Source organism: Anthonomus grandis, chromosome 13, assembly GCF_022605725.1.
Source record: "Anthonomus grandis grandis chromosome 13, icAntGran1.3, whole genome shotgun sequence".
In the NCBI taxonomy this organism is placed as follows: Eukaryota; Metazoa; Arthropoda; class Insecta; order Coleoptera; family Curculionidae; genus Anthonomus; species Anthonomus grandis.
This window is the reverse complement of record NC_065558.1, coordinates 22,408,093-22,435,524: the sequence shown is the minus strand read 5'-3', so window position 1 is coordinate 22,435,524 and position 27,432 is coordinate 22,408,093. Positions and strand designations below refer to the sequence as shown.

General features: G+C 33.7%; 2 protein-coding genes across 3 annotated transcripts in view; one reads left to right on the top strand and one right to left on the bottom strand.

Annotated features, from left to right (window-relative positions):
- The window catches only part of LOC126744077 (diacylglycerol kinase eta), a 764,865-nt gene that overhangs the window by 51,182 nt on the left and 686,251 nt on the right, over positions 1-27,432 (bottom strand). For both annotated transcript variants that reach the window (XM_050451425.1, XM_050451426.1), the window contains exons 14-15: positions 10,449-10,623; positions 10,108-10,399 (exon numbers count right to left, since the gene is read on the bottom strand). In XM_050451425.1, the coding sequence (XP_050307382.1) occupies positions 10,108-10,399; positions 10,449-10,623 (467 nt within the window). The remainder of the gene's footprint in view (positions 1-10,107; positions 10,400-10,448; positions 10,624-27,432) is intronic.
- LOC126744079 (transcription factor Adf-1-like) lies at positions 15,959-17,854 on the top strand. The gene is made up of 2 exons (XM_050451428.1): positions 15,959-16,159; positions 17,144-17,854. Exons 1-2 carry the CDS (start codon positions 16,024-16,026, stop codon positions 17,653-17,655), a joined length of 648 nt encoding a protein of 215 aa, XP_050307385.1. The 5' UTR covers positions 15,959-16,023; the 3' UTR covers positions 17,656-17,854.

The window sequence follows — 27,432 nt, the reverse complement described above, 5'->3', positions numbered from 1 at the left end:
AGATCCTGACAAGATAAATGATTATTTTCATCAATATTTAAATAAAATGGAGCTGATCCAGGTCTCATAGATTATTTTGATTCAAATATACGTAATTCCTCTGCTTTTGACTTTTCGTTACCTCCTCAGGCAGAGATACGCAGAGGCATTGACGAGTTAAAGTCAAATGCGCCGGGTATTGATGACATGACACTTTTTATGGAAAAGGTTAGCATCCCTATTCTATTGGATCATTTTACTCATATACTTAATGTATGCCTTGAGGAGGGATGTTTTCCCTCAACTTGGAAGACTGCTGTTATCTTTCCTTTACCTAAAGTAACTTTACCATCTCGAATTACCGATTTAAGTCCTGTGAGTTTCTTGCGTGTTTTGAGTAAGCTTCTTGAGAAAGCGGTGTACAGACAAATGTTTTCTTTTGTTGATAGTGCCGGTTTGCTGCCTTCCACTCAGTCAGGTTTTCGTCCCGGTTTTAGTACGACAAGCACTTTAATGAATATAAGTGATTTAATAATTTCAGTCATGGATAAAAAGCTGGCTACTATACTAATCTTATTCGATTATTCAAAAGCGTTCGATTGTATTGATCATAATCTTATGTGTGCTAAATTAAAGTATTTTGGATTTTCGGATAGAGTGGTTTGCTTTTTTAAATCGTATTTATGTGGTAAGCAGCAGGTTGTACGTACACAGGTGGGAATATCGGCAATGGGCACTGTAAAATCTGGAGTCCCACAGGGATCCATTTTTGTAGCCCCCTAAATACAGTCTTATGCCGAAGACACACAAGTGTTATGCAGCTTTAATCCTTCTCATTATAATGATGCAGAAACCGAAATAAACAGTGACTTCTCCAACATTTGTCAGTTAGAAAGCATGGACCGAGGTTAAATACTAATAAAACCAAGGTCTTTACATCAAGCCCCAACTCAGAGTTTCTCAGGGGATACATTCATCTTAAGATGGAGGATCAGCAGCTTGTCTACTCGAACACGGCTTAAAATTTGGGAATTGTATAATATATACAATTCCGTATGTATATATATATATATATATATATATATATATATATATATATATATATATATATATATATATATAAATATATATATATATATATATATATATATATACAGGGTGTCCCGTAAATAGTGGTCCAAATGAAAACTCCTAATAGATTGGACTATTTCCAATCAGAATAATTCAACATAGCTCTAACGAAAGTGTTACGGTTTTCGAGATATTTTGATTTTTGCGAAATTTTAAGAAATACCTACCTGTAATCAGTTTTTTTATGGTGTGTCACTAAATGAAAAAAAAAATCACAATTCCTTCGGTTGGATATTATTTGCCGATAGATGCGCTTTATGATGCGTATTAAAATTTTTCAGTTATGCAAATATTTTTCACAGGAAAAACTTTTGAAATTGCAATATCGGATTTTTTTTTTCTTTTCAAAAAGTTTGAAGTCCTATGACGCAATAAAATAATAATAGAATCTTGGTGCCCATTAGCGTAAAAACTTATTTATTCCATGCCGTATTAAAGACAAAAACTTTTTGAATTTTTTGTTAACCTCAAAAAAAAATGGTTGTTTTAATGCCGATGTATTTTTTGAAAAAAAAAATCTTTTTTTTTTTCGATGTTTTGCAATTTTACAAAAGGTGTTCAAAATGGCCACCACCTGCTGCTATACACGCCCTACACCTTATAAAGAATCGCTTAATCCGGTGAGCGTGGCCAGCTCTATTTATCTCTTGAGCAGCAGTTTGGATGTGCTTGCGCAGATTTTCAATGTTTTGTATGGGTCTCCTGTATACAATTTCTTTGAGGCATCCCCAGTAAAAAAAATCAAGAGGATTTAGGTCAGGTGACCGTAGGGGCCACAGTATAGGTCCTAGACGTCCGATCCATCGGTTAGGGTAGGATTTATTTAAAAAATTTCTAACTTACACACCGTAGTGCGCAGGACATCCGTTGTGTTGCAGCCACATATTTCTGCGAATGTCTAAAGGAACATTTTCCAAAAGGATGGGGAGATCCCTGTCCACAAATTGATTTTAAATTGGTATTGCGATTTATCTTCTCTATTAATATGTGGATTTTCCGGACGCTGGAGGGCGCCACGAGTACAACAGCCAAGCCCGTACGCATATTTCCCAACCCCAGCCTGTTTCAGCGCGCATCTCCGAAACCCATCCTGACTCAGCACCTTTACATAATCAGCTGGCCACGTATAATTATATTTATTTTAGTTTATTTAAAGTGAATCATATAACTCCTTAGCATACGAAACCTTATTAAAATTCTGATTTTTTTTGTCTTTGGGTTAATAAATTACTTAATTTAAAAAAAAGGTACTTTTTACTTCGCAAGAGGACCTTAGATAAATATTCTCTTTGAAATAAAAATTAATGCTTCTTTATAAATAAATAAAACAACAAATTTACGTATTACAAACATTTTATCAAAATTAAACTTACCTTCCTTAACATGGGCATTTAAATGCTTTTAAGGGAGCTACGCCTCTTCAAATGAGGCTCTACCCGAGTTTTTTACAATAATTTTGCAACCAAACATTATTAAATGATGAAAATTGACGCATCTTATAAAAATTTTATGTCTTAAAATTAAAAATTTAACGCAGAATCGTAGAATTAAGTTCCTAATTATTATTTAAGAGCCAGGTTTATTTTAAGCCCTTAGCTCCGCACAAGTATGAGATGCCCCTGTAATATTTTTTAAATTTTTGGCTCAGAATTCGATTTAATAACAAACGCTTATAAAAGAAACCAAATTTCATTATTTTTTCAAAAATATTGCAAAAAAGTTCATGGTGCCCCATTCAAAGGGGCGTAGATCCCTTAAGAAGCATTTACGCACTCATTGTAAAAGGAATTATTTATCTTATTTTCATTACACGAAAACGCTCCTTAAAAAATTACGCTTACTTTTGAATCAATTTGTAATTAAGTAATTATATACAGTTTTTACTACGTATATTGTTTATGCAAAGTCAATTAGTACATCAGCAATTTATTTGGCAGGATTTTACTTTATCACTTATAATTTAAAACATGCTAATAATGCGTAACATGCCCAGCGGATTACTGATGATCCAAGTACTTCGTATAATAATACGATAAGCATAATAGCATAAGAATCGTATACACAATACGATTCTTATGCTAACAAAAACTAAATAAATTTTGTATATACAAAAGAAACTTAATTATTCTATAAAGATAAATAAATACATAAAAATCCCAGTATACTTTCTATCTTTAGAGTTTAAACGCCTTAATGTGCCTTTTGATTGGGTTTGTTTAAAGATATATTTTCTCCTAAATTTCTTTTTACTTTTATTCTTTTAGATCCAATTTCTACACCTGATGGACGCCCAGCCTGCACTCGTTTTGCTCCTTTTGAGAAACCAGGACGTAACTTTCTTCTGGCAAGTAGGCTGGACTCGAATTACTCTTTTGAATTTTTTTGTGCTAATTTCTGCAAGGATAATTGTGCAAGCGTGCTGATTTTTTCCAGCCTTATATTGGTTTTTTTTAATAATATTGAGTAAAGAAGTATCTACATTTGAGTTTGCTATATTAACTAAATTTAAACAATTATTCTGGAAGCGTTCAATTTCCGAATTCTGGGTATTAATTAGCGTTTCTTTAATAGTTTCACTAACATCTGTCGGAGCATTATCAATAATATTGAAGTTTTCTGATTCTGAAGCTGGTTTTCGGATTTATTTATCAGAATTATTACTAAAAAATTGGGATGTGGATGGACCTGCAAGTTCTTCATTGACAAAGTTCATCGAATTAAAAAACTCTTTAATATTCCCACTTAGATTGCCAACAGCTAGTTGCGCAAAGGCAATTTTATCTGCTGAAGACAAAGATGGAACCGTTGCAATATTTGAATAATTTTGGTGAACAGCACATAAATGTTTGCAAAAAGCTCCACCTCGACCAGCTAGGCACTCACAAAGGTTAATATCTGAAAGTACTTTGTAAGAATTCGTATTTACATTAGTGGACTGAACTTCATATTCATTCTCTGATAAATTAAAGACTTTGATATTTACGCAGGCTCGAACTAGTTTCATGTAGACTAAATCATTTTTAGCTATTCGACCATTTGCATATTCTATTATTCGTAACTTGTGATGTTTTTCAAACGATGTTCCGATAAAATCTATTAAAGCACAGATGTCAAAAGCTTTACACCTTTCTAGTACAACATCCTTAAAAATACGTATTGAAGCCTCCACTATGTTATTGGTATTTTGCCCTCGTGTAGGTAGATGTGCACGGTAAGCCAAACACCACTCCGTTCGCCTTTCCCAAAGTTTTTAAACATATGTTTTATAATTTGAATATTCTTTTGAAATATTATCATTCTCTAATTCCTTCATTGAGGTGTTTGTCTCTTCAGCAGACAAGGAGTATAAAACTTTTCTAAATAGACGGATTAAGAGTTTTCTGTCATCTTTTGTAATTTTATGAGAACTGTCCCATAGCCACCGCCACAAAGCTTGCATTACATGAAAAATGCATAAGAGCAATTTACTGGTATTAAAACATTTTTTTAATGCGTTTCTTTCAGCGAAACTATCATGCGTCATTATAACAGTAGGTTTACCATGTCCGCCAAAGCCATTAGACCCAATTAATTTTTGTAGTAATAAAAATGCTTCTAAATAATTTTTTTCCGTTTGGGGTGTATGCAGGACTATTTCTAAGGGAATTCCTTCAATTTTAGATGAAGCGAATAAAAATGTAACAACCGTATTTGTCTGATCACAAGAGCCACTAGAGTCTACAAACACTATATCCTTGGAAAAATCCATACTATGTGCTCGTCTCATCAATAGAGTGAGAACAGCGACGTTTATATTATCTTCATTAAATAATATCTCAATATTTTTTGCTTCATAAAGTGCCTTCTTTTCTTTTAATAACTGAATTACGCCGGCTGAATCCCGTTTTCCAAAATTAGTTTTTCTGAAAGTAATTAACACTATCTGATTAAAAAGAACAAAGAATTATTTATATTATTTGCTGTATTTTATTTACAACGAATAATTTGTATGTTTCGCTGTATTTGGGGTGGTTCAAATTTGAGAGGTTTTTTTTGAGGGGAGATAAAAATTGGTTAAAAAAAACAAGTTAGTTTAACTAACCTATATAGTTTTACTAACCAAATATTGAATTGCTGTACATTGAGTAATATACAGGGTGAAATTTTTAAATGGAAGAAATTCGATATTAAAAAACTAGTGCATTAAAAAAAATTAAGAAAATACGGGTCCCTTTATTTTTGGTTTAAGACACGATACACTACATGTGTAGGTGTAATATTTTAAAACTTTTATAAAGTTCCAAAACCGTTAAAAATTGTTTATTTTTTAATTTTTACCTGACAGACCAAAGTGTAAAATAAAACTATTTAATAATATTGTGCATTTTTTATGTAAAAAGTTTACAGTAAAGTTACAAGTAACTATTTTAAGCTTTATTAAAATTTTCATAAAATTATGTTTTTTTTTTCATATTAAATATAATAATTTTTAATACTTTCAGAATAAATTATATATTATTTCCCACTTAATACTTTTCTATAAAAAAAAAGTTGGGGTATTGTATGAAACCAAACAACAGCTAGCTAGACAGTAATTGAATTAATAATAAATAACCAACTGTATGTTTTTGACAAGGTGTCATATCCAGAAAAATTATGTTAGTAATTTTAAAATGAGCTGGTCTATTAAGATTTGAAAAGCCTTTAACGTTTAGAAAAGACCTTAGTCGCTTAAAGTCGCTTTAAAGAATTTTAAAATCTATAGTATAATATGTCTAAAATCAAAATAATTGACAGTAAAAAACTAATAACGCAAAAAAAACTTTTTTTACCTCCATTCATCATACATTGTGTATATTTACCTTAGTTTTGGATTTACCTGGGAATTTGCTAGAAAGGTAATTTCTGCAGCAAAATATTCTTCTCCAACTAAACTGAGCTCATGGAATTTCTGAGCCGCTGCTGGTCCCATTCCCATGTTAAAGTATTTTAGAAATTTTTTTTTGTGTCATCAGTAACTTTTAAGTCGCTAAAAGCTTTGGCTACTTTGGCTACATTAATTTTATGGTTATACCTGAAGTCAATCTAAAAGATAAGGAATTGCGGATAAATATAAAGTAAAAACAATAATATCTTTCAAATGTAAAAAGTAGGTTATAATAATATACTCGTAAAAACCTAGTACACTTACCTTTATTTCTAGATTTAAGCCATCCTTAAGGTAGTAGTCATTTTTAATAGTATCTGGTAATTTTTTTAACAATAAAAGTTACTGATGCAGAACACTCAAGATTTCTTTTTCGACACTTCTCCTTTACATTTTTTGCTTTATTAACGGCACTATGTTGCATTTGAATATTTTTTGTATAAGATGCCACTCGGATGAGGAAATGTTTTCCAAACAACCCAGTTGGAAAGGCTTGTGTCTGAGAACTGGGCTATCCATTCATCGGCCATAGTGGAGAAATTGTCTTTAAAAATGGTCCTTAAATTGGCCGTAAATTTCTCTCTGGATCCACGTACGTTCTCCAGTTTTACAACCACGCAACCACTATCAAACCCCAAAATTTCTTTCTTTTTCAAGATATAAAATATTAGTAAATAAACGACGAACAGCAATAAATACAGCGCCACGTGTTGCTTCAAGCAAATAATGAACCAAAACAATATAAATAAATAATATTAATAACAATATAAATAATATTAAGTTAGTGTTTTTTCTGCGCAAAGCGACATCTTCATAAACAGATGCGGCGGTGTGCTGAGTCGGGATGGATTTCGGACATGCGCGCTGAAACGGAATGGGGTATGGAGCGAATGAATTCGGCTCCGATCGGGTGCGCTGAGTCAGGATGGGGTTGGGAAATACGCAGCCCGTACATAGGCAGTTGCCCATCTAATAACCTACTTATATTTCTTATGTTTTTTCACAAAATAGTTCTTTCGGCATTAAAAACCTTTTTTTTTGAGGTTAACAAAAAAATCAAAAATTGTCTTTAATACGGCATGGGATAAATAAGTTTTTACGCTAATGGGCACCAAGATTCTATTATTATTTTATTGCGTCATAGGACTTCAAACTTTTTGAAAAGAAAAAAAAATCCGATATTGCAATTTCAAAAATTTTTCCTGTGAAAAATATTTGCATAACTGAAAAATTTTAATACGCATCATAAAGCGCATCTATCAGCAAATAATATCCAACCGAAGAAATTGTGATTTTTTTTTCATTTAGTGACACACCATAAAAAAACTGATTACAGGTAGGTATTTCTTAAAATTTCGCAAAAATCAAAATATCTCGAAAACCGTAACACTTTCGTTAGAGCTATGTTGGATTATTCTGATTGGATATAGTCCAATCTATTAGGAGTTTTCATTTGGACCACTATTTACGGGACACTAGGACATTAGGTATTATTGTACATATACAATAATACCTAAGCCTTGTGTCATAGGCTTAGGTTTGAGGATCATATTTTAACGCTGATTAAAAGGACATATGTAAGTTTAAAAGTTTTATATGCAAACAAATATATTTTGAACTTTAAAGTGCGTAAAAAATTATGTGAAATATATATTTTATCAAAATTGACTTACGGTTTAACTCTCTTTTACCCATGTCTTACTCAAGTTGAAAAAATGAGGCTTCACAGGATGCAAAATAACTGCTGTCGATTTATTTATGGACTTAAGAAATACTAGCCCACATTTCATCAAAGATACAACAGTTGAATTGGCTGAATGTCGAGAATTCGTTTAAGTATCTTCTTTTAATGTTTATTTATAAAATTCTAGATACAAACTTGCCTTTATATTTAAGATCTCAATTAATATTTAGTGATGAGACCCATCAGCCCTCTTTGAGAGTTAGAAACAGGTTAATTAAGCCACAACATACTACTGCATTATTTCAGAGAAGTTTTTCCTTCATAGCTGTGTTATTATATAATAATTTTTATAATTTTTTTCATATTTCTAATTCAATCTCAATTTTCTGAAAAAATATAAAGAATGTGTTGTTGTTTCATCAAAATGTGTAGTTAGTTTTTTTTCCAATTGGACTAAGAGAACAGTTTTACATTGCATATTATAAAATTCAGTGTTCAACTTTTAGTGGATTGTAGTAATAATTATATATATAGGAGCACGTATTAGTATTTATTTATTTCTTCTTATAGACATTTAATAAATGCGTGTAGATATAATTTAAGGGTTAATTCATAGTAGCGGTTTAGCGACTAAACAAGCCTTTTCGCCCTTTAAGATTTAATAATGTAATAGTGGTATTATTCTTAATAAAAACATTATTTATTTATTTATTTATTTCACCTAAATCTATACACGCACGATGTACTGGACAGACAGATGTAACTCATCCATCCAGTGCATCTGCAGACGCCTAGAACGTCGCTATATCGGGAAATCCTTCTTGATGGAGAAGTGCAAGTCTGTGAAATCAACTCCCAAAGCACGGTTTTTCCCGAACATTATAACTTGCAGAAGTATATTCACATTCATTCATTCATTTACATTCATGCAGAAATATATTCACAGATACATTCGTAGTACTGGTGCTACTCGAGTATTATAGGTAGGGTTTGCCCTTTGTAATGGTGTATTCCGTAAAAAAACAAAGAAAAAAAACTACAGTGCTTTTTAAAACGGCTTGGAAATCTCGAGCGATAGAGTAACTGAAAGTATAACCGATTGTTCTAATATAAAATTATATGTATTTAATAATTAACCTAGACTGCTCTGTCTTGGGATTAATTAGTAGGACCAAAGGCCATTTTTACAGATCAATTTGACGCCAATAAAGACGAGCAACGGGGGACATTAGGGAACGCTATAACATACAGTTAATATACAAAACACTGTTACAACTTATTATACAATTAAATAGTACTACAATATTTAAAATAGCAAGTTTTTAATTCTAATATGCATGGACTTAAGAGACAATAAAAGTTTTAAAAGTACATCCAAATCGACTATAGTATAAATACTACCGAAGGAGGCTTACCAAATATTAGGAAGATCTACTCCAAAATCTACAGAAAAAAGTAATTAGCTGTCGGAAATAATTGAGAATTTGTCTCTAAAACTAATATTTAATAACTTACAGTGCAAGAATAAACAATCGAACCTCGAAAAGGTTTATTTACTATACACGACATTTCAAAACTACAAACCTAGTCGTCTAGAGAACTAAGCTGCTATGTTAAGCGTCATAAAGTTAACCGAGAATTCAATTTCAGTGTTCCCAAACCTCTGGCGTAAATTTATTTAAATTTGTAACTCAAACAAAACGGTATTCGTATTAAATTAAATTATGCGAACCATGAAAATTCCGTAAAAGAATTTCATTTACCTATTTCGTAATTATTTAAGTAGGCAAGTTAATTGTTTTGCTGTTGTTGAAATGCAATTGCCAAATATGAAATTAAATTAAACCTATATTGCCTTAAAATAATAACGAATGTTTTTGAAACAAATAGTTTTGCGGAAATTAAAACTGGTCCCTTAATTGCGTAAAACAATGTAAAATAAAATGAGATCAATACAAAATTATTAATATGGCGTCCTGGGTGCAATTTAAACTTATTTTTCTAATAGTTGAATAGAAGTCTATATTTTGTAGGAGAATGTGTATATAAAGATTACAAAATGGGGAAGTCTTTATCTCCAAGAAAAATGCATGTAGGTCATTTAGTTAAATGTATTATGGATTTTGGCTGTGTAAACAGCCATCATCAGATGCTATAATAAAGTACAGGTAATTCAAGAAAATTTTAGACAATTTTAAAAAGGAGCTTATTCGCTATAAGAATACAGATTGAGTAAATTGGTGTGTAACTGTATTTTATTTTAGTATCTGATGATGGCTGTTTACACACCCGAAATGCATAATATATTTAACTAAATGACCTAAATGCATTTTTCTTGGAGATAAAGACTTCCTCATTTTGTAATCTTTTTATTTTTCTTATTAAAAAAAATAATAATAAGACTTACCTAAATCAGTATGAAACAATGTAGTATCATCAGTATAAGTATCAGCCACGCTTTCCTGATCGTAACCATAAATAAGCTCTCCGACCATTGAACTTAAGTCATCCATAAGGGATTCCTGTACTACCTCAGAAGTGGGATATGTATCAGTTTCTGGAGAGTCGATGTGGCAGATATGACCGTTCAAATCTTCACCGTCGCTTCCTTTTCGAGGGATAAACGACCCTTTTTCCAAAATCTCACTTGCGATGCTTGTTTCTTCGTTGGAAATTACTGAGATTATACTTGATGATTCCTATAAGGATATAAATCAAATTATGTCTTTTTTTTAACAAATACATTACCTTGTCATCATCAGCGTTGCTCTTTTCATCTTGGTCAGGTTTTGAATCTCTTCGTTGTTTTTCAACGTCCGCTTTATCTTTTTCGTTGGTCAGGTCGGTCAGTTGCACTTTATCGATTGTCAATAAGGTCGATGCTGTTTCGAGAAGGATTTTTTGGGTTTGGGAGTCTTCAACCCTAAAGAGTGTATATTTATTTGTCATAATATTTGTTTTGATCAACAAGCAACAAGAATTATTATATATAAGAATGACCATCAAAGGAATAAAAGAGTTGAAAGAAAACTAGAACTAATTCCAAAATCTCTAATTTATTTAGAAAATAGTCACGTAATACTAGTGTTACAAATGATAAAATTTAATTTCCGAATAGAATAAAAGCACTCATTTAGTTTAAAAATACTTTAATACAGCTTCTAATATTTAAGGATTGTAAGTTACATATTTTTGATTTTTTAAATGGTCGTATATTAAAGTTACTAATAGTTCTAATACTGCAGAAAGTAGTTGTCTTAATTTAAAAAAGTATGAATGCATATTTTTTATTTGCGTTTTATATGGTGGTGTATATAAATGATAAGTAGTTTTAGTACAGAACGAAGTATCCTTCGATTTGGTAATATGGCAGCCAAGCTGTAAAGACATGTTTTTCGCTCCGCACATAAACGTAAAATTGACTAGTAAAAAACGCGACTTTCGGCAAGAGTTTAATATCATTCATAATATTAGCAAATTTATTTAAATAACAAATAATAATTGCGCTTGACAAAATGTCATGTATTATATCAATTGAAAAATAATTGAAGAACGCATCAAAACGCAGCCTATTCAAGCAATGAAAGCCTTCTATGCTTTCTATGCTTCTATGTTTATTTATGTGACTTAGTTTTTTCTTCTTATGGGTTTATTTATCAACCGATTAAAAAAATAATCATAAAAAATTATTGGGAAAGAGAAACCGCATTTCAAAAGTGGTTGTTCCTAATAATGTGCTATTTAAAAAAATAAAGTAAATGCCAAAATTAATAGTTTGGACATTTTAAATAGGCGTGTAAACGATTTAAGCTATAAAATGCAATGAAAATTCAATGAAATTTCGTGATTACTTGATTAAAAATTAAAACTTTCAACGCATTCTAGCACCCTATTTTAAAATTTAAAAGAAAAAAAAAATTTTTTTCTATGACTATAATACATAAAGTAGCAAATAGAGTATCATTATTTTCAGAATATTATTTTCTAACGAAATACGTAACAATATACCAATTGTCCCATTTTAAGTAAGAAAGTTAGTGTCTCTTCTTGTTAAACCGGAAGTGATGGAAAATAATAGAATATGTCAAAAGATGCTCTTATAATTATTATGTTCCCTTTTGTCTGTGTCACCCGGTATATTATATTGTCTTCTATTAATTTTAAAAGTATTTAGATTTCACTCATATAGAGATCAGCCATACTTTGATTAGATCTCTTCTACGACTAATGTTTATTTCGAATTATGTTAAATTTTATACATCTGTACATCAATGTGGGTTTTCAGAGTATTCGTAATACGGTTCCAACGATCGTCACTCAATTTAGGCATAGTAAATATTTAGCTGGAGCTTAATGACATACAGTTAGGAAACAACAGATCACATAAGCACGGAATAGCACAAGGCATATAATATAGACTGGCAACAGTGGAGCCATTAATAAGTGATAACAATAACATTTATCAGATTAAGCTAGTTAAAGGGAAACAAAAATATATTAGAACTTATCTCTATAAAGCTTTCTTTACAAGACAAATGTAGTCAAAACAGTGAGCAAACGTGTTCCAACTATTGTGAAATAATCAAACTCTATAAACCAGATCATAACAAATGCAGGACACTACTTCAAGAACACTTACTTAAGATCAAAGTTGCCATATCAAATTATCTAAGAATTGCGTAGGAGGCGCGCGAGTAGAGATTTTTAATGGAGATGTAGTCCCCACATTATCTTCCAGTTAATTTAATATTTATAATACTTATTATAAACATCTTAATCCTAAAGATGTAATTCCTCCTAAACCAAAATCAGAACTTTTTCAGTTAACCTGCTGCAGTTAAAATTGTAAAATGCTTTTTACATAGGCCAGACTAGAAGAAAGTTTTCCACGTGGAATAGTGAATATTGTAGGAAGTTTGAGAAGGCTGGACCATAAGCTTTTTCTTTGAAACGTTCAGTTTAATTGTGCTAGACATATTTACATCAATAATAATAACATCGATCCTTTAACACACATTAGATTTTTACTTTTGTCATAAAAGCTAACAATTTGACCTTATTCAGCTTAACTTAACATATAATTTCTTACATACAGGGTGTTCATTTGAAAACTTCCCACCACGGATTTATCGAAAACCACTGTTAAAAAAAACGCAGAAATACATCAAAAGGTTTGTCAAGGGAGACAACTTTCTAACCTAAAATTACTTCACCCCCTTTCACCCTCTGCCCCCCAGGGCCATCCCCTTAACACATCTACTGCCGTGCTGTTATTAGAATAATTCTTCTCAAGGCCAAGCTCATTTTTACTTCTATACTTCTATATTTTTGGTTTTAATATTATTTGGGTATGTTATTATGGACAAATAACAAGTTTTTTTTATCAATTTATGGTTTTTAATGTGTCATTCATATATGAATGACAGCTTTTTCTTTTGTTACAGGTCATTTTGAAGAGAAATAGAAGCTTACCAGATCTCGAGACAACGTTGAATCATGGATATCTCCACCTTGAACTGTATATTTGCCGTAATGGCACATTACAGCTCTGGCTTTCATGAGTGAGGAATCCATAATTCAATGTCATGATTTGCAGATACCCCAGTGAAAGTGTAAAATAAAAGTAAAATGAGTAAGAGGAAGAGACCAGGAGACTACCAAGAAAACAAGAGACCACTGACAGAACAAGAACTTCTCCGTGAAATAGACTGTATAAGTGATACTGAAGGTAGTGACTTTAGCTCCAATGATTCCATTGATGACCCTGATTGTTATCCTGGTATGTCAAAAAATAAAACGTTGCTTGACCATCATATCGAAGAATATTCAGACTCATCTGAACACGAAGATCCAGAAGATCTAGATGATATACTTGAAACTCTGGAAGTCCAAGAATTAGAAGATGATCTTGCCAATGAAGTGGATGAACCCTATCAAGATGACCAAAATGATAATCATGATTGGACTGAATACTGCGGAAGACACAAACAATTCGTGTTTAGTGGACCCCAGGGCGTAAAAATAAATCTTGATGAAAACTCTACGCCACTAGACATTTTTTCGTTGATTATCGATGATGAAATCATTAGTCATATTGTCACGGAAACCAATAAATATGCACAACAAAAAATAAGATCAAGCCAAAAAACCAAAGGATCAAGCATAAATCAATGGACAGCGACGAATAACGATGAAATTAAAAAGTTCTTGGGGCTAACCATGTGGATGGGCTTAGTAAGACTGAGTACCCTTTCAGATGATTGGTCCACTCGTAGTACCTATAACCTTGCAGTTCCGCGAGCAGTGATGTCAAGGAACAGGTATCAGTTACTGTTGTCAATGGTTCATTTTAATGACAATGAAACAATTGTTCCGGGAGAGCGTTTGGGAAAAATCAAGCCGCTTGTCGATATCCTGAAGAGAAAGTTTCAAAATCTATTTTGCCCAGGTGAATTTATTGGTATTGACGAGACATTAGTACCTTGGAGGGGACGACTAATTTTTCGCCAATATATACCAAATAAGGCGCATCGATGTGGTCTTAAAGTTTTTAAATTATGTTCAGTAGATGGTTATGCCTGAGACTTAAAATCTACAGTGGAAAGTCTGCAGGGAGAGAGAAACCGGACTAGCGAAAAACGTCTGCATGGAACATGATCTTCTGGACCAGGGAAGAACGCTTTATGTCAACAATTTTTATACAAGCTATGAACTAGCAAAAGCCGTATTATCCAGTCAGACACATGTTGTAGGTACAGTAAGGTCATCTAAAAAGGATCTACCGAAAGAGGTTCTTCAGAAGAATTTGAAAAGAGGAGAAATCATAGCCCGAAAAGATAATAATGGTATAGTTATCTTGAAATAGAAGGATACCAGAGATGTGAGAATGCTTTCCACAAAACATGCTCCGGAACTTGCTTCAGTAAAAACAAAAACGTCCCTAAAAAAGCAAAAATCATCTTCACAAGAACGAAGCTCGATCACTGCCTCTAATACTGCTCCATTATAAGTTCTGCCTTCCACGAGCTCTACTATTGATGCTTTGTCATCACAAGAGGAAGACGAGACTCCGACAAACCCCACTAAAGAAATAGAATCTGAGCTACAGGATGAACCCTCTAAAGAAAACGTGTTAGCGAGACCTTTGAGTGTTCCCACCGCAGCTTTCGTCCCAAGAAAAAAAAAACGTGCCACTGAAAAGCCATTAGCTGTACTTGATTATAACCAGGGTAAAGCTGGAATAGATCTCTCCGACCAGATGGGGACCTACGTCTCCACTTTGAGAAAGGGTATCAAATGTCACCGGAAATTGGGAATGGAACTGTTACTGGGCATGGCAGTAGTGAATTCGTGGGTGGTATACAAGGCTGTAACGAAAAAAAAGATCACCATAACCATTTTCCGAGAATCGTTAGTAGCCGAACTTTTACAACTTGAAGAGGTAAAACCGATGGAAAGACCAAGATCATCAAAGGGCTCATACCATCAGCCCTTACAGAGATTAGATTCAAATGGGAAAAAAATCAGAAGAAAGTGCGCTGAATGCTATGCCAAAATCCAAAAGGAATCCGGCAGAGAAATGGCACGAAAAAAAGCCAAAATGGTATTTACATTTTGCAACTCATGCCCGTCACAGCCTCAGATGCCTTCCTTGCCTGCCTTGTTTTAATTCTAAACATTCTTAAGTTTCCCTATTCTGGACTTTCGATGGTTGCATAATTTTTGCCAATTAGCTAAGCTTTTGTGTTACCCTAGGTACTATTTTTTTCTTTTTATACATTAGAATGTAACAATCTGTTCGTTTTCTTTTCATTTTTCTTTTGCTTGTGTTCATAGAGGTTTAGAACTTTTTTTAGTTAAAGAACACTTGATTAAGTACTATAATATTATAGTAATCATGTGTGTAATCAATCAATTATAATATTAAGAAATATACTATTTTTCACGAAATTTTGTGTTTTTTTAAAATACGAAGTAATAACCTTTAGCAATAATAATATGCCGCGGCCAACTATGTCTAGAAAGTCGTGCGGGGTCAACCGTGTAAGCCACCCATTTCAATAGCATAAGGGTACAAACATAGTGGAACGACGAGGCTAGAGGCACAGCGACGAGGTAAGCGACGCGGCTTTTATTTCATCGTGTATTGTAATGAAGCCAAACATAGTAAAGAGATCGACGCGGTATTAGGCGACGAGAAAAGCGACGCGGTGCGCGTCGAGATAAAATTTGCACTTATTGTCGCGTTGATACGGGACGGTTTTGATTGGTTTTTGCATGTTTTGGTTTAGAAAAGGTTGTTTGTTGGTACAGCATATACGCAATGGCTGAGCAAGTAAACATAATAACCTACGTGTTCAACAGGCGTGCATTATGGAATGCTTCTCATCCAGATCATAGAAACCGTTATGTATTAGATGAGCTTTGGTCACAAGTAGCTACAGAATGTGGAATAACAGGTAAGTAAATTTTAAGTACATACCTTTATTTTATATACAGAGTCACTCATATTGAATAGGGAAATTATTTAGGTAATCTTTAAATGTGTCACGAATAAAAATTGCTTGATTGGGAACCCGACCTCTTGCATTCCAATTGGGTCTTGTAAAATTATTATTTGCAGGACTTTCTGTGACCAATTTTAAATGCCTTTCGAAACCCTCTTTATCCATGATAATATTATGTAAAAGACAAATTGCCTTAATTGTAATGTCGGCGAGTTGTTCGTTTGTTTCTATGGCTTTCGATAATATTCTCCATTTTGCATATATTATACCAAATGAACATTCAATCGTCTTCCTAGCTCTAGATAATCGCTGGTTAAAGTACTGCCTTTCAGGATTCAGAGTTTGTCTACTATAGGGTTTAAGCAAGTTTTCTTGTAGTGGATATGCTTCATCGGCTATGAAAACAAATGGCATTCGAATTTGCGTATGTGGTAGAGACTATTCAGTTGGTACATTTAATTGTTTCTTTGAAAGTAATTTAGAGAAAGCCGAACTTTGAAAAGTACCCCCATCGGATTGTCGTCCATATCCTCCCACCTCTATTACAGTAAAGCGATAATTTGCATCACAGACTGCTTGAAGAACGATCGAGAAGAATTTTTTATAATTAAAGAACATGCTTTCTGAATGACTGGGACATTTAATTTTTACGTGCTTGCCATCCAATGCACCTAAGCAATTGGGAAAATTCCAGATTTTCATGTAATCTTCACTGATTTTAATGAAATCATCCTGTGTTGGAAAGTGAATGATAGGCTTTTGAAAGATTCCCCTGTAGCACAATATCTGCAATAAAAAATAATAAAATTTTAGTTAGTGTCAGTGATTAGGCTGTGTTCTATTATATTTTAACACTAATGCTAGAATGAACCAATTCTGAAACAAAAATCAATGTTAAAAATAGCTTATTCGTAACTAAAATCCATTTTTTTGCAGTGAAGGTGGCCCAAACTAAATGGAAAAATTTAAGAGATTATTTCCGAAGAGAACTGAAAAAACTTCCCATTCCACGGTCTGGGGATCCAGGGGACATTGCAATTAAATCCCACTGGCCCTATTTAAAAAGTTTGTTATTCTTAAAGGATCAATTTAGGCCTCGACAAGCAACGGGAAATTTGGTAGATTCTTTGGTTGAATCACTTGCTACGGACATGCTATCTGATGTGAATTCTGATGACGATAAAGTGGAGACGGAAACAATAGACGATGTACAAGATCCCGTGAATGTCGAGCCATTGACACCTGCTTCTGTTGCTTCCGAAAACACTGAGGATTCATCTACAGGCACGTCAAGTCATTTTGCTGAACCTCGAACAGTTTTAAAGGGCCGACTCCGTAAAAGAAAAAATAATGTTGACGCTTTATTGGCCATCGAGGAACAGAAATTGGAGTTCATTAGAACAAAGAGGGCAAACATAAATGAAACCAAAGAAGATGATCATCTGTAATTTTTTAAGAGTCTACTACCACACGTGAGAAAAATTACGGATAACAACATTTTGCATTTTAGAAATGGCGTTCAAGATCTGGTTCAGAGATATGCTTATGACTATACTAATCAAATGAATCAGAATCAAGGAATCGAACCTTTCGATTATCCGATCAATCAGAACGCCAACTCCTACTGAATCTTTCGTTTTATGTTTTTACCGAAAAGAATATTTCTACTTAGTTTATTTTTGTTTGCCGGCCCCGGCAGCGCGGTTGGTACGTGCCTGCCTAGCAGTCGTGTGGCTCTGGGTTCGAGTCCCAGATTTGGCATGGTCGGTTGTGAATGTCCGATTTAGTTTTTAATTATAGAGGTTGTTCCAATTGGAACTCGTGACTAAATGTGCTCAGCACAAGGTCAATAAATAAATAAATATAAAATAATAATTTTTGTTCATTTTTTCCAGTGTTTAAGATGTTATGTTAATTGACCTGTTTAGTTGTAATACTTAATAAATATTATGTTTTTTGTACAAAAATATACATTCAACTTACCTTAAAGTAATAACCAACCTCTCTTCCGGTCCAATGGGTTGTTTATTGTAGTTTGTCCAATTCATTTGTAGACATGGAGACACTTTTTCTAAAATATAGTTAAAAGTAGCAATATCCATTCTCAAGTACTCGAAAAATCGGTCTGGATGCTGCTTGAGTTCAAAAAATAGTGTATGATACTGCCCAAATCGTTTGCGCGATTTATTAATGGGATGTACAGAGCAAGTTCTGTTTAAACCTCCCATTACAATAAGTCCGCGAAGCGCGGCATTGTCAAATAAAATTTCTTCTTCACTGTCGGAAAACATTGTTTTGACTAAATTGAATTTGATGAGTCGCAATTAATCGCGACTTCTGTCTCCTTACTATGTGTATGTCTCCTGCCACGTCGCTTATATCGTCGCTTACCTCGTCGCTGTGCCTCTAGCCTCGTCGTTCCACTATGTTTGTACCCTTAGATGTCATGCACTATGGAACGACACGGCCTGTTGTAGTTAAATCGATGTCATTCACATATGAATGACACGGCAGTAGATGTGTTAAAAATTTTAAATGGCAAGGGGTATCGAGTAATAGCTTGTTTAAAATGTCTTTCGAAGCCTTTTATTCTGACGTTTGATTTTTTTAAATCGGTCGATTCGTTTTCGAGAAAATTAGAAAAATCTTTGTTTATCTTAATTTGTTCAGATAGAAAACAAAAACATGAAAATATCAGTTTTTATTTCAACAAGTGTTCAAAATGTTGCCCGTTGGGGTTTGCCAAATCTACAATTCGTTTATAATTTAAAACGGAAACTACCAACATAAACAGCAATTCCGAAGATTAGACGTAGAAAAAACTAAATAACAACCTGCATTTTTTTCCGCATTTTTTTCATAAACACAGATATCCTGGACGAACTGTATTTATTGTTATACCTGCTTAGTTATTTATAGTTGCTAAGGAAAATAAAGAATTTATTTTGCCGTCAGTTACATTTGTGACAGTCTTGGAATAGTGAAAATGTATTTGTTGAATTGAAGATTTTACTTCCAAAATGGTTTACACACTAGCCGAAAGACTGGAAATTATTCTAATTTATGGTGCCCAAAATCAATGTGCTCGGCAAACTGCCGTCTAACGCCAGGCATCCGGAGAAGATAGGTATGTTTTGTAACTTCGCATAGGTATGTTTTGGACCTTGTTACTAAGTTTACTGAAACTGGATCTGTTGCAAATAAAAAACGTGATCATCGGCGAATTTTGGATGAAGCCACTCAAGTTGAAGTTTTGGGGTCATTTTGGAATAAATCCTAATACTTCATTACGCAAAATTGTTGCTGCCACTGGTATTTCATTAGACTCTGTTCACACAGTTACCAAACTTCGTAAATTTCATCCATTCAAAATGAAAATATTGCAAGAGTTAACCGAAGACGATTTCGATAGGCGAGTTGAGTTTTGTGAAAAAATAACTGAAGCGATTAATGATAATACTATTCATGTAAAGAATATCTGCTTCAGCGATGAATGCACATTTTATCTTAATGGATTTGTTAATAAGCATAACTGTAGATATTGGAGCAATGAAAATCCTCATGCATTTGTAGAAGGGCATACCCAGTACCCTCAAAAAATTAATGTATGAGCGGGCTTTTTAGGCAATGGAGACATTTATTTGGATATGTTGGAAAATACCATCAATCCGCTTATCACTGAATCCATTGGAAACCAAATCGATGATAATGGAAACCCTATACTTGATGAGGCTGAAATATATTTCCAGCAAGACGGCGTTCCTCCTCACTATGTTCTTCCCGTTCGGCAATGGTTAGATGACGAGTTTCCAGATAAATGGATAGGACGAAGAGGGCCTATAGAATGGCCTGCTAGATCTCCTGATATAACGCCGTTAGACTTTTTTCTATGGGGTCATTTGAAATCTATTGTGTTTACTCCCCAACCTGAAAGTTTCGATGAACTTTGTCAACGCATCATCGACAGCTGCCATGATATCCCACAACATGTTTTTGAAAATGTCCGTCAGGAATTTGAACATCGCCTATATATTGTTTGGCCAAAAACGGGCAACACTTCAGGTCAAGGTTCAACCAAGGTCAGTAAAAAACCTGTAATTCTAAGATAAGCCACAATTTCCACACTGTCTTTTCCAAACATTATACCAAAGTTTAGAAAAGTTTGTAGGTGGGTTAGTCAGTAGGGCCAGTCTTCTTCCAATGTAAAATATCGGTGCGATGTGCATGTACAGTCTTTACGTAATAGATTTAGTACGAATTTAACTTGTTTGGTATTACCTGAGATAATAGGTTATATACAAAGTCAAACTTGATGTTAATAATTTTGATATTCCGAAAAATGTTTGTTTGGCTGATCCTTCTTATTATAAACCTGGAAAAGTAGATTTGTTGATTGAAAATGAGTTGTTTTACGAATTGTTGTCTATTGGACAAATATACTTGGGATCTAGCAAGCCTGTTTTGAAGGAAACTAGGTTTGGGTAGGTGATATACAGTCCTATAAAGAGTCCAGTTAAAGTTAATAATCTTGAACTAAGTTGCAATTTTAGCATGAACATTCCACATTCTGAGGTTGAGTTTGATTTGCAGAGGTTTTGGGAGATAGAGCATGATATTTGCTATAAAAAAAGGTTGTGGTCAGATGAGGCGAGGACTTGTGAAGCTTATTTTAAAGACAATCTCCAGAGAAATAGCGATGGTAGGTTTATTGTTAAAATGCCTTGAAAGGGTTCTGCAGATACTTTAGGAGAATCGTAGCAAAAGGCGCGACATCGTTTCTTATTTTTGGAACGCAAGTTTCAATCAAATGCTGAATTTAGAAGATAGTATCAGCAGTTTATAAATGAATATAGAGCTCTAGGTCAAACGAGTGAAATAACGAATGAAAATAAAAATTACTTTGCTTATTATGTGCCACACCATGGTGTGATGAAAGAAAGCAGTTTGATCACGAAGTTGCGTGTTGTTTTATTTTGAATTGTAGTATGCAGACGTCAAATGGTGTATTACTTAATGACTTGCAGATGGTAGCCTGTAATTCAACCTGATTTGTTTAGCATTTAACTAAGATTTCGTGAATTTCAACATGTCTGCAGATGTTACCAAAATGTCTAGGCAGGTTTTGATTGTTCCTCAGCAACGACATCTGCAAACAATTCTTTGGCGAGACTCGGTTGCAGATCTTATTAAGATATTTAATTTCAATAGTGTCACCTATGGTCAAGCTTCTGCTAGTTATTTGGTTGTTAGGTGTATTTTCCAGTTAGCAGATGAGTATGAAGCTGACCGCTTGAATGTATCTAAAAGTAATTAATAATTATTTCTACGCCGATCATTTTTTGGGATCTTTTAATTCAGTCCAGGAAGCGGTAGATATTTCTAAGGCAGTATCAGCTAGAATCTGGACAGTTTCAGTCAAGACAGTGGCTGTCTAATGACAAGGAGATTTTAAGTAGTTTGCGTCCAGACTTTAAAGAGTTTAATGTCATAGAGTTTTGTGAGAATGAGAAAACCTTAGGATTAACTTAATCTTGTGCGTTAGATTACTTGACTCCAAGAGAACAATTTTATCTAGTGTCCCTTAGGTTTTTGATCCTTTGGGGTTGCTATCACCGTGCATAGTTATTCCAAAGATATTTATTCAAAGACTTTGGCTAGAAAAGTTGTCGTGGGATGAGGAATTATCTTAAAATCTACGTTAGTACACTAAATACTACGTTAATATACTAAATATTACGTTATACTACTAAAGTTTCAGATGGAGTTGCCTAGTATAAATGAACTTAAGATTCCGCGACATGCCCCGTATCCTAAGGCTTTTGTGTTAGAGTTACATGGCTTTTCGGATGCGAGCGATGTTGCATATGGAGGTGTTATTTATTTGCGTTCGATAGATTATAATGGTCGTGTCACGATGAGACTTTTATGTGCAACAAGTAAAGTGAGTTCTTTGAAACGATTGATAACGTTTGAAAATTCGTGGAGTTCATGTGGTCGCACAATTGTTGGATAAAGTTTGAAATTCGTTAAATGGGAAGTTCGTTTACTAGGTGCATACTTTAGACGGATTCAACGATAGCCATAGGGTGATTAAAAACTTCTCCAAATATGCTTCAGACCTTCAGTAGTAGAATTTCAGAAATCCAGAAATTGACTGGTAAGCATGAGTGGAGGCATATTTCATCAAAGCTTAATCCGGTGAAACGATCCATCATTTTTAAGAGAGAATGAAGATTTTTGGCCACAATCTATCGATAATTTACCGGACTTGCGTACTAAAAAGAAAATATTATCCTTGATTTCTCTTGAGTTCGATTTGTTTATTTTTAAAAGATTTTCAAGTTATAGTAAATTGGTTCGTGTTATTGTGTAACGGTTCAGTTCTGTTTCGGGACCTCAGAAATCGAGGACTACTAAGTGCCTCCACCTTTCTTGTTATAAAAGATTGAAGTTAAAAAAGAAATAAAATTCTCAGGGAAATAAGAGCATAGAATTGACATCTTTTTGTTGGCATTATGGTGTTTTATTACGTGGCGTCCTCTCTCTAACTACTAATAATCCACCCCATCCGACTGTAGCTGGGGCCACCATAATCTTGCCATTATTTCTTTATTCTTTTCCTGGCACATAAGGGTCAATAACCTAGTGTTTTTTTTATTGAATTTAATTTTTAAAGTAAAATAGGGAATTAACGCCCGTAATAGGTTAATAATAGGGAATTGGATATATATTTATTTTATATTATTATTCATGTTTTTTGTTTAACCTTACAATTGATGGGTACTAAGATTCTCTGAAATATATGCCAAAGGTCAAGGCATTCCTTCAAAAGGTTCTCTTTCCACGCAGGAAATTAATAAAGCAATATGTTGTTTGGTAAGGACGTCTCTAAAATTTAGTTTTTGAGAAGAATCTGTTTAGAAAATGGGAAATCTCTTAACAAGAAAATTAGTTTCTTGTCTTTAAACCCATTTTTAGACGACCAGAGATCCCTCTGGTCACCTACGAGTAGGAAGGCGACTTTGAAATGCTAATTTTAGCTTTCACAAAAGACACGTTATGTTGATTTTTTTCAAACATCCAATTGCCAGGTTGATTTATAAATATGAGCATAAAAGGTTAATGCATGCTGGACCTGGGGTGTTATTAGTATAAGAAAGAAATATTGTCCGGTCTCTGGAAGAAATTTAGCCAAAGTTAATGTTAGAAATTGTGTTTAAAGTTGAGGTTTAATTCTCAAGCAATAACGTTTAACGCTTAATCTTCCTTCTAATCGGTGAAACTCTTGGGGAACTTTCGGGTTGATTATATAGGATCTCTCCATATTAAAAATAAAAACTGCTGGGCGCTAAAATGTCCAAATGCTATATTTGTGTTCTTCTATGTTTTTTAACTAAAGCATTAGATTTAGAAGTTGTGTCTGATCTTACCAGTAATGCATTCTTATTTACGTTTAGATGATTTGTTATCGTCGTGGTAAACCTAGTCAGGTTTTTTTCTGACAATGGTCTAAATTTTGTATGGACAAATTAAGAGAATAGGGAAACTTTCTGAAAGACAATGAATCGCAAATGATAATGATTAAATGATATTTTTACGAATGAAGGCGTGCAATGGCATTTTATACCTGTACAGTCACCTCACTTTGGAGGATTATCGGAGGCGGGTGTAAAGTCCACCAAACATCATTTAAGGAGAGTCACGGAAAATGCGAATTTAACAGTTGAGGAGAAGACAACTTTAGTAGCATAAATCAAATCTATATTAAACTCCCGTCTCTTCATACCCCTATCTTCCGATCCCAATGATTATTGTCCTTGCCAAAGTGACTGCCGTCCACTTTTTAATTGAAAAGAGTCTAGCTGAATTACCAGATCCAGAAGTTCGACCCTGTTTCCGAATTTCGGTTGTCGGTATTCCAAAGGATTTAGCAAATAGAGCAGAATTTCTAGTCCAGATGGAGTAAGGAGAATGTTAATGAGCTCCAACAACGAGTCAGAGGCAATCCGATGTGCAGCTTAATGGTGCTTATTAAAGACGATAATATTTCTGCATTTAAGTGGCGGTAAAGACGAATTGTGCGTGTATTTCCTGGTGCGGATAAAGTAAACAGAGTGGCATAGATAAAAGGTCCCTTTCTAAGATTTGTCCATTGCCGGTTCAAACTAATAATGACTATAATAATAATTTGTTTGTCCACCGTTCATCACTAAGCAGTTGGCTGAATGATTTGAAAGGGAGACTGCGTCGTCTTGCCCAGCAACTAAACCATGTAATTTTGTTAAATTAGTGTTTTATGTTTTGAGTTCACTCTTTCATCAACATAATTATGTTTAATTGTAAATACTAACTAAGTGTGTTACATTAGTAAACGGGTATGAGTAAGAAAAAACGAACAAATTATATGAGTTTTAATCAAATTAGTGAAACGGGGAATAATTCGCCCAACGACTATAAATTTTAATTCCGGTAAGATTCACTTAATTTTTAAAGGATGTTTCAATAAGAACATAAGATCTCAATTGCGCGCCATGTTTCACAATCTTAAGGTCACATGATTATGATGTGACAGATCGAAAGTTGACAAATGACAAATGGGAGCTAGTAAGCATGGATCTTTACATGGTAGAACAATGTGTTCTGATTATCAGAATGGTGAAAGTTTAATTGCCACTATTCGTAAAGTGCGTACCATGTTCGGTCGATATAACGCTCCTGATTTATCTACTGTGAAAAGAATAATCAAAACATTCGAAAGTACCGCTTCGGTTAGTGATGTGAAACACACGATACGAGCTCGTAGAGGTTGTTCAGAACAAAATATTACGGCAGTTTGCGAGAGTGTGACAGAGAGGCCAGAGACGTCAATTCGTCATCAGAATTGGATATTTCAACAGGCACTCTTCAGCGATTTCCCACTAAAGATAAAGCATGCTGAGTTGCATGCCTACAAAATCCAACTAACTCAACAACTTCTGTCAGCAGACCATGAACAGCGAAGAGAACTCATTAATTGGATCCTTGAGCAACCTGCTAATTTTGCACACAAAATAATTTTCAGTGATAATGCTCGTTTTCACCTCGGTGGCTTCGTTAATAGGCAAAACTGTCGCATTTGGAGCTTAGAAAATCAAGGAATGATTCATTATAAAGTAATGAATCCACAACGTGTCACTGTATGGTGGGCATTATACGAGCCCTAACAACTATATGTTGGAACAAGCAGTTATTTTGAAATAAAATGCCCATTTAGCGAAAATATTTTATTAATTTTTTTTTTAATCATAAATATGAAATAAACAAGCTTTTTTATAATGTTTATTATTGTTTTTATAATTTATTTATATACTTTAAGTCATTTAGTATTTAATTACTTGGTAAATAATTGAAAAATGCTGACAACTAAATATTGGAACAAGTGAGTTTTAAAAAAGGAAAATACAAATTAGTAAAGCGTAACGTCGCCCTTAGCTTGAATAACAGCCTGAACTCTATGAGGCATTGTACCAACTAGACCTTTACAAAATTCAGGGGTGAAACTATCCCATATTTCCTGTAGTTTAGCACGTAGTTGTGGCAAAGTACGCTGCGGACTATTTCTTAGGCGTTGCTTCATTTTGTGCCAAAGTGTTTCGATTGGATTGAGATCCGGGCTGCTAGAGGGGTGTGACAAAACTTTCATATTATGTTCCCCCATCCATTTTTTAGTAGATTTAGCAGTATGACATGAGGCACCGTCCTGTTAAAAGATAAAATCTCCAGATGGATATAAATTTGCTGCACTTGGTAATAGCGAATGTTTGAGAATGTCTTGATATTTTTCTGCATTTACTATGCCATCAATAAAGTGTAACGTTCCCAACCCTTTAGCTGACATACAACCCCACACCATGATGCCCTGTGGAAACTTTACAGTCCTTTTAAGACAATCCTTATGGAATGTTTCTGTTTTGTCCCGAATCACACGCTTTCGATAATCTCCGACACAGACATCAAATTTGCTTTCGTCGCTATAAATTACTTTGCTCCAATTTTGTTTGGTCCACGAGAGTTTTGATTTGGCCCAAATGTAACGATTTCTTTTTTGAGTCTTCGTTAACAATGGTTTTTCTTTGACCAAGGCGAAAAAATGAGAAAAATGAAAATAATATAGCACAGAACAGCCTATTAAACATACCTTATAAAATCTAAGACCGCTCTTGTGGATATATTTGCGGCAGCATTCTCTGGAAACATTTATCCCACTTTCTCTATTCCACCTTGCAGTTACTTCTCGTAGAGTATTTCTTCTTCCCGACTTACAAATTTTAATCAAGTTCCTTACATTTCTTTGAGAAACAACTTTTGGACGTCCTGAACTTTTGCCGCGAACATCAATACTGGCAGTTTCACCATATTTTTTAATTATATTAAATATAGTAGTTGTTGCAACGTTTAATTCACTGGAGATTTCTCGCATTGTTTTCCCTTTATGGTACTGCCGGATAATAATTTCTCGCACTTTTAGATCAGTAGGTTTTCCACAAGCCATTATTGTATTTTACTCGTAATAAAAATGACAGTAATAGATTATTAATGGTCAAGTGACGCATCAAAATTTTTACTGTTGACAACGCACTACTTACTTTTCTTTATTTAAAGCCATCTTTGCGTCATGCTAATAAAACTGGAAAATGTTAAGCAAAAGCAACCCATGTTCCAACATTTAGTTGTCAACATTTTTTGATTATCAAACAATTAAATAAATATTATTTAACATCAAAATTTTATTAAACCTTAAAAATAATTCTCTAAAACATAAAAAATGTTATTAATTAACTATTTTTAAATAAAAAAAAATAAATTAAAAGAATTACGGTAAACTGGAATTTTATTCGTAAAATGACTACTTGTTCCAATATATAGTTGTTAGGGCTCGTAGGTCTGGACGAATAATTAGACCGTTTTTCTTTGAATACGAAGAAGGTAGTAAGGTGAATGGCGAACGTTATCGTGATATGATACCACAGTTTCTTATGCCTCATTTGGAAGCTATTGATTTTGACAACATGTGGTATCAACGGGACGGTGAGACATATCATAACGTCCGTGAAACATTGACTATCTTGTACGAGTTTAGTTCTGGTCGTATCATTTTCCATTTTAGTGACCAGAATTAGCCACCCCGCTTTTACGATTTAACGCCTTTAGATTTCTGGCTGTGGGGTTATCTGAAGCCACAGGTT

What these genes read in the sequence shown, in the direction of transcription:
- LOC126744079 (XM_050451428.1), top strand. Translation starts at nt 16,024, where the DNA reads ATGGCTGAGCAAGTAAACATAATAACCTACGTGTTCAACAGGCGTGCA. An exon ending in TACAGAATGTGGAATAACAG is followed by an intron (nt 16,160 to 17,143) that starts GTAAGTAAATTT and finishes ATTTTTTTGCAG; the next exon opens with TGAAGGTGGCCCAAACTAAA.